Source organism: Sprattus sprattus (genome assembly GCF_963457725.1).
Source record: "Sprattus sprattus genome assembly, chromosome: 1".
NCBI classification, from domain to species: domain Eukaryota; kingdom Metazoa; phylum Chordata; class Actinopteri; order Clupeiformes; family Clupeidae; genus Sprattus; species Sprattus sprattus.
Window position 1 is genome coordinate 24,922,945 of NC_137920.1, and position 10,975 is coordinate 24,933,919.

At 38.2% G+C, this 10,975-nt stretch overlaps 1 protein-coding gene across 1 annotated transcript; it reads right to left on the reverse strand.

The window, feature by feature from the left end:
* Positions 1-1,270: 1,270 nt before the first annotated feature.
* Positions 1,271-10,450, reverse strand: LOC308368723 (hydroperoxide isomerase ALOXE3-like; the record flags this gene model as incomplete). Its single annotated transcript, XM_080842974.1, has 12 exons — positions 1,271-1,450; positions 3,074-3,244; positions 3,327-3,427; positions 4,596-4,717; positions 5,300-5,469; positions 5,682-5,768; positions 7,184-7,387; positions 7,574-7,717; positions 8,528-8,697; positions 8,812-8,915; positions 9,241-9,363; positions 10,416-10,450. The coding sequence occupies 12 exons, from the start codon at positions 10,448-10,450 to the stop codon at positions 1,271-1,273; spliced, it is 1,611 nt and encodes a 536-aa protein (XP_080699100.1).
* Positions 10,451-10,975: the final 525 nt, after the last annotated feature.

Below are 10,975 nucleotides of genomic sequence, written 5' to 3' on the forward strand. Positions count from 1 at the left end.
CCCAATCATAAAGATCTTTGAAATTAAATCATTGAAAAAAATCAAAACAAATTGAAAAGTGTTATTTAAAGGCATTGAAATTTAGATGTCAGGGTTGGGGACAGCTACTTCCCAATAGAAAGTACCCTATAAATGATGATTTTGTATATATTTAGCTTATCACTATCTCATGTAATGCATTGGGTTTATATAGACCATAACATGTTCTAATTAAATATCTATGCCTAAATACCTAAATGTTTTGTAAATAGTTTTTATTGTTGAGGGACTGCATATTACACGAATTCGGTAGAATGGCCCATATACCACCTGTTGTCTGTATATTATGTACATCTACCAGATGCATGCTGTGTACAACAGTTGTTGTTTCCCCTTCCCCTTCTGCCACACAACTCTTCCCCATCCAACCCTTCCTATCTCCACCCGGCTGATCTCAAGCAGATGCGTCCCCCCTTATGTGCAGTGTTTCTGCTTAAGGTTCCCTCCTAACTAACAGGGAGTTTTTCCTGTTATCCTGTGCTTGCACTAAGGGGGTTCAGGCTCTGGGCCCTGTAAAGCGCCTTGAGACAATTGTATTGTTCAGGCACTGTATCATGGTCTGGTCAAAATCATGACTTTTGTTTGCAGAGGCTTGTTGGCTGCTACTTTTGATGGTTGCATCCCCATATTGCTATGCTGCCTTTCCACTTGGCAGCTTGCCTTGCTATCTATCGCAACGCTGCTACTACTTGACTGCGCTGTCCCTGGCCTAAAGAGCACAGTTTGCTCAACCTGACATAACTATGTTCTACTAGAACTTTGGAATTGCGTCAGCCGACAACATTGCAGGGTCACTTTACGCCTGGGTTCTATTTTATGGTGTCATTTTGGCGTGTATGGTGTCTAGTGTGTGCCTGCGTTTTAGAGTGTAGTGTGAGGGGGTGTGTGTGTGTGTAGTTTGTTGTACAATGTGTGTGTGTGTGTGTGTGTGTGTGTGTGTGTGTGTGTGTGTGTGTGTGTGAATTGGAATTCAATCAAATGTGTTTAATGCATTCGTAAAATGATGTGATGTAATTTTGTATGTGTTCTGTCAGGTGAATAAATCCGTCACATCATTTTGTTAATTTCCTGTGCATTTATTTTCGGTGTACCATTATTACACACTATTCAATATTTCAGAGGGAAAGTGATTGTTGAGGGGAAAAAGAGACTTTTCAATCAAAACTAAACTGATCGTTATGAGCTGACACAACATGGCACAGCACTCTCCCCAGCAGCAGAGTGATTCATCTCAGAGGGCCACACTGTTGTCCACATTCTCAGGGTCCAGGAAGGTGTAGGGCAGCTCAAGTTTGGTGTTTCTCTTCTTAATGAGGTCAGACAGTGACTTCAGGTCCTCCTGAAACGTCTTCATGAGCTTGCAAGGGACTTCCTCCTCAAACAATTCTTCATGGAAAACCCCTAGTGGATACTGAAGAGAGTTCAATAGCATCTTTATATAAACATTAGAAAAGTATTTCTGTCTAGAATCATGTGTCACCAAAAATGATAATCATTGTGTGCTGTAATCACACAATACAAATACTGCTTTATCAAACCTCAGAAAAAAGGTCTACAGAATTAGCAGACCCATTGAGGTGTTCATCCAACAAAATCATCTGTCTCTGTATTCAAATAGAATACCAGATGCGGGCATGGTTAATACAGGAAGTTGTGTTAAACAAACATTTTTCGAACCTAATTCTATCATCTCTCTCTCATATATATAAGCTTAGTGTCATGAAATGTCTGTTGATATGTGTTTCACATATCTTCCTCTGCCTATCGTGGCCTGGCACAATTTGCAGATCACATTAGTTGTGTCAGTTGGATTGATTGTAAAGTGCTCCCAGATAGCACTGGTTCTCCTGAGGTTTTCTGCAGAGTCAGTTGCTAACTTCACAGATAACTCATTGCTGTCAAGTGAACTAGTTGCTGTCTGATTAGGTAACTAGGGGAAAACTGAGGGCAGGAGAGCGCAAGAAAGATAGTTTTCTTTTTGTACCTCTCTATGTTTATGTTTATGGACACTAAAAAAGCTTTCGTCTGCACCCTGCTGTGAGCTTAAGCATCCAATCTACTATGTTTTATGTGACTCAGTGGCTCAGCCATTCAACCAGCGTTGGCATTGTGTCTCTCACATTCTCTCACATTCTCTAAAGGGTGACACAGACACCACCTACCCTAGCCACCCCTACCCTCACCCCTAATAAACCACAGAGATGCAGGTGAGGCCGTGTGAGATTTGTGTGAGGAATACCTGGTAGGGTGTCAATGGACACTTAGACAGCCTTAGGCTGCACCCTGCTGTGTGCTAGGGGAGACTACATAATAAAGCCATAATATATAAAATAATGTGTAGTGGCCTAAATGAAACAACTAGTTGGTGAAGTCTGATGCTGGAAACAGAATGGACATGTTTTTCATCTTCCACAATGGTATGCATTTCCATGAAGAAACATAGTTGTTGAGGCACAGACATCAGTCATAGAGTTAACTTTTTCCCCCCCGATAATAGCGCATATTTTCAAGTAGAAGAAATATCTGTTTCCATGGCATTATTTGTGCGTTCCTGAAAAACGTATTCAGATTCAGGAGCATCCCTAAAGGCTCACACGGTCGTACGAGTCCTTAGTCAGCATTACCCAAAGGGGACTAGAGACAGCATGTTAAGATTCTATTTGCAAATAACATGTTGATAATATACATGTTGCTTGAAATGTTTAACACACTATGTGTGACAGCACATTGATATTTCGTAAGTGCCCACTGCAACACTGTATTCACAGTTTGTAAAATATCAGTTCTGATTCACTGTAAATGCCTACAGATGCCAGATATGCTTTACATAATGAACAGACTGCTTTTCTTGTGATATAGCAGTAAGGTCATGGAAACCAGACAAATGCACGTAATGTTAGTAAGCCATTGTCATCCAGAGTGATATAATAGAACAAAAGCATTCAGATTCTTCACAACATTCATATTTTTCACTTAAAATAAAACAACGGTATTGACGTCTTAAAAAATGTGCCTTGATATTGTACAAACTCACATGATCCGTTGACTCTTTGCTGAGTAGTTTCAGGATAGCCATTCCATTCACAGTAGTCCCCACATCAGGTAGGGTCTCCAGGATGGTGTCCTTAGTGGTCTGGCCTTTCTCCTTGGGAGGGGGCTGCCTAAGGGCAGCGGGGAAGTTGGGCATCCAGCCGCCAAAGTCAAACTGCATGGGGATATTTGACATAATAATGTTACACATGGGACAAAAGACCTGCTTCATAAATGCGGTCATGTTGTTTAATTACCTGGCCAGTGTTGACAGCAGCATGCTGGACTGACGCAGTGAAAATCACCATGGTGACAAACTTAATGAGATCTTTCATTGTGTTAAAGGACTGTGGTATTCCTGAGAAAAGAAAAATAACCACGTCAAATATTGAACAAGAAAACACATAAAACCCAAGCCACCCTGTATTACATAGAGTGAATAATGATTAGTTGATTAATTAACACTTCAGTTTTAAAGGTGACTATAATGACTTTGTAACGTTTTCATAAGCCCTTTATAACAAATGTATAAGGCTATTCATATGTGTTTGTGAAGATCATGATGACATAATAATTTCTTATGACAATTCAATATACTTATATTTCATTAAAGATGTTCAGACATCATACAAACACTGACATGACCTCTCCGTAAGCACATGTGTCACTTTTTAAAACAAGATTTTCAATACTTCTTGATATGATATGAAAATGAACTTGTAGACACCTATCACACAACCATTCTATAAACTCCTATTAGCAATATTATATTTTACAGCAACACTATACTTGATCCCACTTGAACCCTGTCATAAGACAGACATACCCAGGTCATTAAGTGGCATGAAATCACGTATGATAATTGGTAATTGATATGATAGTTTTCTAAATTCTGACTCAAAATAGTGACCCAACACAGTGGTTTTGGTTGCTAATCAATGTACCAGCCAATTTGCCGCATTTGAACGTATTCACAGCTAATAATGTGGTATATATATATAATCAGGTAGACAGTTACATTTACATATTTTACTTCCTCCCAGATCCCTCTTTGCTTCCAAACAGTTAGTGTTCTTTTGACTTTCCACAGGATAATAAACACTGGGCTAATGTAATGTTTGTCTCAATAATAACAAAGGACGTTTAATTATGTTATAATTAAACATTTAACTTAATTTTAATTAGTTAAATGATGCTATATTTCCAGAGGGTGATAAACAACACTCGGCTAATATGAGTGATATAGTAATGCCTCTCTAAATAATAACAAAGGATCTTAAATTATGCTACAATTAAACATTTAACTTAATTTAAAATATAAGTTCAATTATGTTATATTTTCACAGGGTGATAAACACCACTGGGCTAATATGAGTGCTATAGTACTGCAACTCTAAAGAGTCACACTCAGGCGTTCTTTGGTTTAAAGTCCACAGGAGTGTCTGAAGCTCATTTTAGGTTGTGTGGTTGCTGCTTTAAAAGAGAGTCACTGTACAGTGTCCAAATTATCACTGCTTCAAACAGACCTGTGCTTTCGCTTCCCAAGAATCCGTTGGCAAAAATCTCTCTGATCCACTGCTGAAGCTCGGTGTCCTTCTGCACATAATCGTCAGATTTGTAGAAGTGCGTCAAGACCCCCTCAACGAATCTGTAAAAAGCCACATGGGTCGTTAAAGCTGCTTTGTGTTTATCCATTAAACTGACATTTTGATGAAAAGTGGCACCGATCATGGACCAAATCTGACCTTTATGACCTATGACCTTACCTTTATGTGGCCTAGGCCTACTGAGTCAACTGTATCTGTGTAGGCTAATGCGTAAGGTCACAAAGCTATCATGTTGCAAGGTGCAAACATCCTCAAATTCCTTTAGATTGTATTAGTTAACATAGCTGGGGCTTTCGCAGCACAATAGCAGTACATACATTGTTGAAATATACCAGTTAGCAAGCTAACTAGCTTTGACCTTTGTCAGTTATGCTGCGTTTGCAGGGAAATCTAGTTAGAATGTTAGCTATTTAGCAGTAGCTTAAACTGATGAAATACATACGCTGGCAAGCTAGCTTAAGCTTTGGTTGGTGTTTGTAGAGTAAAAATCATGTGAGAATTTAGTAAAAATGTGAATCTTAAATACAGTAGTATGAGAGTTTACCTCAATGTCTAAATCACATGCAAGCATTACATTACATTAAAAAGCATTACAAAGCATGTTCATCATCACGTATTTGTACTTGTCAATGATGTTCCACAGTTTCATCCCATCCTCTCTGTAGTAGTAGTTGGGAACGTTCCCAAGGCCTCTCTCAGAGATGTTATCAGGCAGACAGAGGGAGCTGTAGGTCAGGGAGGCAGTCGCACGCTTCAGCAACTCTGGCAATGAATCTCCACCTATTGCTGCATACTAGAGGGAGGTCATGAAAGGGAGTCAACACAGAATACGGTGAGTGCTCACATAATACTTACTTCCTTTATGTTACTGACACTCAAAGTGGGTATAGTTACAAATGCCAATAATGTTAGGACTGCATTACTTGGTTTACAACACCAAGTTCAGAGCATAAATGTTTTGTTTTTTCGATGAGTGATGTGCCATTACATTTGCATGTTACATACCTTTGAGAAGTGTCCATCCTTAGATATCAGAAGTCCCCGCGCCATGATGTTGATCTGGAGTGTATATCGAATATGGGGAAACAGGAGCTAGAAGGGGAACAATTCATTAAAATGTAATGCATGTGCGTGTTAATAAGTTCTAAAATCTCCAACAGCCTTTTAACACTCTCTGCTCTTGCTGAGCAATACGCTCATAGTGTCTTTTTCAGTATGGATGTGTGTGTAAAAGAGTGTGAATGGTTTCAGGTACATAAATCAGGATGATTAACCCTGATATGAAAATGGCCCACTACGACTACAGACACATTCATCATTAATTAAAGGTAAATAGCTCATTATTCCTTTTAAATTGGTCCCTTGTAAAGTAAAGGCTATTTTCTAATGACTAAGTAAAATGAACAAAATCCTGTTTGTTTAATATTTCTCAGCACACATGACATTCATCCAAAGCACCCTACCACACCCCTCAAAAGTAAACATCTTGTGTTTCCACAAGTCAGACCTTTCCCCAAATCTTAAGCCTCCATCAGGCAGACAGGTGTCTCTGTCTTGGGTCTTGGTTATTAAAGATGTACCAAGAATAAATTGCCTAATCAATAAAAATATGGTGAATACGGGCCTAATTAATGATTAATGTTGCTTAATGCAGACGTTATTTGGCACTTATACAGACACCAATTAGTTATGTGTTAATTGCTTACATTTGTTCCCTAAATTAAAATGTTACCATCACACTCTCTTTCAAATATGGACACATATACTTAAATACACACAAATACCACACAAACACACACATACACACACACACACACACACACACACACACTATGTCAGGATCCTGCTCTGTCCATTTTGTGTTTGCCGGTTTTGTCTCGTGTTTCTTGTGTGTGTTTGCCATGTGTTTCCCTGCGTTTGTTTTTACATGTGCTCTTTGTGTTTTTGTTATGCCATGTGTTTTCTGTTTTGTCCTAAGACTCCGCACCCACCTGCCCTCTGTCACTTCCTGGATTTCCCTGTCACCTATTACCACACCTGTCCGTTAATCAGTTCAGTACTCATTGTCTTGATTAGTTTCTCCTGCCACTTGTTTGCTCCCCACCAATTACATGTCTCCTCTCCTGTATTTAAGTTCAGTCTCCCCATTGTTTCTTGTCTGATCGTCATCTAATGTCTGTAAGAAAGACTCTGCCAGTTGGACCTATAATCTGGAGTGTAACTCTTCTGCCTGTTGAAGATAAGTTTTTTTCGCCTTTTTGTGTTTGTTCCCTCTGCTCTGCCTGCTCGGTATTTTTGTATTTTTGTGTTCTTTTTTGACTTTGCATTTTCGGAATCTTTTGTGTGTTACTCTTTTGTTTTGACATTTTTGGATCTTTTGTGTTTTTGCCTTTTGGAACCTTTTTGGATCTGTACTAAATAAACTCTACATTCTTTGCCCCCTACTTTTGATCTGCGATTGGGTCTCTTTTTCCTGTGAAACCTAACACACTAATCAGTACTAATACCTTAAAGAGTGGGTGCATGGAGGGAAGGTTACGTAATGTTGCCATGGTGAACACTTCTGCCAGCAGGTGAGTTCTCAGCAGGTGGAAGTCGAGCTCGTGAAGGGCAAACTCTGCATTTCGGACAAAGATCTTGGCCAGAAGCCAGTCATGCCCCAAGTCAGCGGGCAGAAAGATGGGGTTCTCAGTTCCAGGCTTTTGCATTAACTGTACAGAGATGTAGAAGACACGCATGCTAATAGTGCGACTGAAGGTTGAAACAACATTTAGTTGAGTCCAGACTAACAGTAACAGAGTTGGGTGGACCATCTTTGGAAAGAAAGATAATTATTAGCAAGGCCAAAAGGTATTCTACCAAAAATGGTTTATTACACTTGGTGGCCCATATTTTACCTGAATGGCGATGGGCAGCATCAATCCCTCTGGGTTGTTGTAGAGTAAGACCAATGGAGCTGTGAGATACTGCTGTCGCTCATGGATTACATTTCCCTTCAGTCCATCCAAGATCTTGTAGTCACACAGGAAGATATGCCCATTCTAGATGATTGTGTGGGGCAGGTTAGGATAAAATACATTATTAAATAAATGAAACCATCCACTATCAATTCTCAGTCTACTCTAGTCCATCATTAATTCTAAAGTCTGATTCAGAACCTGAATTTGTATTCACTAATCTGCCATGGAGTGGTGAATCATTTGAGTGGAGAATTAAATATGTTTAGGACTGTCCAAAGCATCTAAACATTTAATGGGCAGCCGTGGCCTACTGGTTAGGTTTTCAGGCCGAAGGTTGAAAACTAAATCTGTTATTTTTTTTATATTATGTTATATACTCATACAATTTTTACATCTTACATTTTTTACATGTTACGCTTTATACCCACATTCATAAGCTCTATGAAAATCAAATTGATCTTATAATTATAATCTGGTACGCGTTGTCAGCACTAGAATACTGTGAAGACAATATTTTACTTGATATATTTTATAATTGTATTCCCTTTGATATAAAACATTTGAATCAACTCCTCTTTAGGAGAGCACAGATTAATTATGTTTATTCTGTTACCATTAAATCAGATATAAGATGAAAAAAGGCTTGTGGCCATTTTAATTTTCAATGTTACTTTGTTTCAAGAATACTATACCAAACTGTGTTGCCCTTGGACAGTACAATGAGGAATGCCTTTTACACAAAACACCACTTTTTTTTCAAGATACCTAAAACACAAACTATCATAGCAATCAACAACCAAATGAGGCCAGGTGTCTACTTTGCTGATTAAATCCACTACCAGAACTCTGAAGCCTTTGGAAGTCATGGCCGTAGCCACCCTAGCTGCCTACCTGCATCTCCTGCTTCAAGGTGCTTCCTTTCAGGGAGTCTTTGACCATCTCCTCTGTGACAGGAAAGTTCTCTGGCAGCTTTGAGCAGCGCTGGATCATCATTGGGTTGATGCCATTCAGAAACTGGTAGCCAAATAACTCGTCCTCTGCCCAGTGGTTCCGAACGTATTCTGCAAAACAGAACCAACAGAACTTGGGTCAGAACCAACAGAACACGAACAGAGGTTGTAATACAGAGAACATGTAAGCTACTCAGATGTCTGTCATCTTCTTAAGACAAGTACCGTAGGTGAGGCTTCTCTCTTCACAGAGGGCTTGATCCAGTTCGCTGTAGCTTTTCCACTGTTCGACTGACTTAGCTAAAGCAACAGCCTTCAATAAATGCAATCTGTGGGAAGAATAACAAAATTAAAATGATTTATGTCCACATATACTCTCCAAACGCTAAATATGACACTGTACTTATGGCCAAACCTAATGGTGAACAGCTTGTGTCACTGTTGCTTTAGTTATTCTGTCATTAGAAAATGTTTTCGCATGGAACATGAAACTTGCCGTTTCAGACTTTCAGACTGCATTCAATTATAATTATTATAACAAATACAACAATTATACGTATATTCATGTAGTTGTGGAAACAGCATGAATTAAATGTATGCTACATGACAGGTTGGGCTGCGGATGTAAAATGCATGACTGAGGAAGTTTCTTACTCTTTATGTAAAACCCTTTGAAAATCCATGAACTTGTAGAACGAGAACTGAACCTCTTCAGGAAGTTTAGTGGGATCGGCAATACTGACAATTTTAGGCAAACCCTCAACGTACACCTTCCAACTGTGGGCACAGAGAAATATATAGAACTGTATAGAAAGATTTCACAGGACTGAACGTTGAACTTGAGACTACATCATGAAACAAGCCATTTTTTATGAATATAGTAGAATGTTATGTTATTATTAACTATACAAACTGTGTAATCCCCAGGTCCTTTATTGGCAGTGTAATGATACAAAAGCAATGCTAAAGTTTTATATTATTATACATCATACCTTAAAGAAGTTGAGGAAGGTTTGCATCATTAATGTGAGACTGTATGTGTCTTATGGAGGTTTAATATCCTTACTGAGTTGTAAACAGTTGAATACAAATAGCTTTTCCCTGTAAGTGGTCGTACCATTTAAACAATGATATTTGCAGGTAAGCAGTTTAATGTCCCTACATTCCAATATAAATTCTACATAAATACATTTTTGCTGTTCTTGTTTTTTAGAACAGCACTTAAAGGCACCCAGTGCAACTTTCGAGGCTTAAAAATAAACATTCAATTTCTAGTCTTTTTTACACGTAGTAAGTTTCAATAACTCCATACCATTACATACCGACATTCAAGCAGCAAAGATGAGACGTCGTTGTGTGGTGAGAACTGATAGAAAATCGATAACAACAACAATCGCCGCCATTTTCTTTATTTTTTGGTAACCTACAATAAATAAAGCAGGTTCCAGTCAATGGAAAAATGGCTTCTCCCCACCGGCGATTGTTGTTGTTTACGATTTTCTATCAGTTCTCACCACACAACGACGTCTCATCTTTGCTCCTTGAATGTCGATATGTAATGGTATGGAGTTATTGAAACTTACTACGTGCAAAAAAGACTAGAAATTGAATGTTTATTTTTCATTGAATGTTTACATAAAGTTGCACTGGGTGCCTTTAAATGATTATATAAATATTATTATTATTATTAGTATATAATAATAATATTATTATTGTTATTATTATTTTTATATAATCATTATTTATAAAGATAGCTGGCCCTTTAAATAGCATAGGCCTTACGTGAAGCTCCCTGATGTAGAACTTTGCTCCGCACTTCAAGGACTGACCTGAAATTCTTTTGAGACCTCTCCAGCTCACTCATCCTTTGATTTAGGGCTTCAGAATTAGTCTCCTGGAATTGGAATTTCGCTTTAAAGTGAAGAAAACAGAAATAGAGTCATGTTTTTTATATCAAGCTTGTTTGTTAAATCATGAAAGGAAACATCAAAACCTTGTGGTATTTGGTGTGTTTCAACGTGAGGTTAATGGTTTATATGTGTGCATTATTAATATGAACTCTGTGGATGATACTGACTCAAGTGTAAAGATTCCTTGTAGACAGTTGTTCATTGTTACCACAGTCCCTATACAAACAGGGTTTACACATTGAAAAAGTGATGAAATTTAGCGATTTCAGTGAATATCTTGGAAATGTCATAAAATTAAGAAAAATGTTTTTGCATGTGGTCTAATGAAACCAATTACAGTATGTTATTGCACTCTTCCATGGATAATTATTCAATTGGAATTGACATAGCCTAACTGGCCTATTAGAAAAGTAATGGGAAATGGTTAATTCAATAATTAGGCCCAACCTGTTGAGTAAACCAAACAATTTTGTCATCTT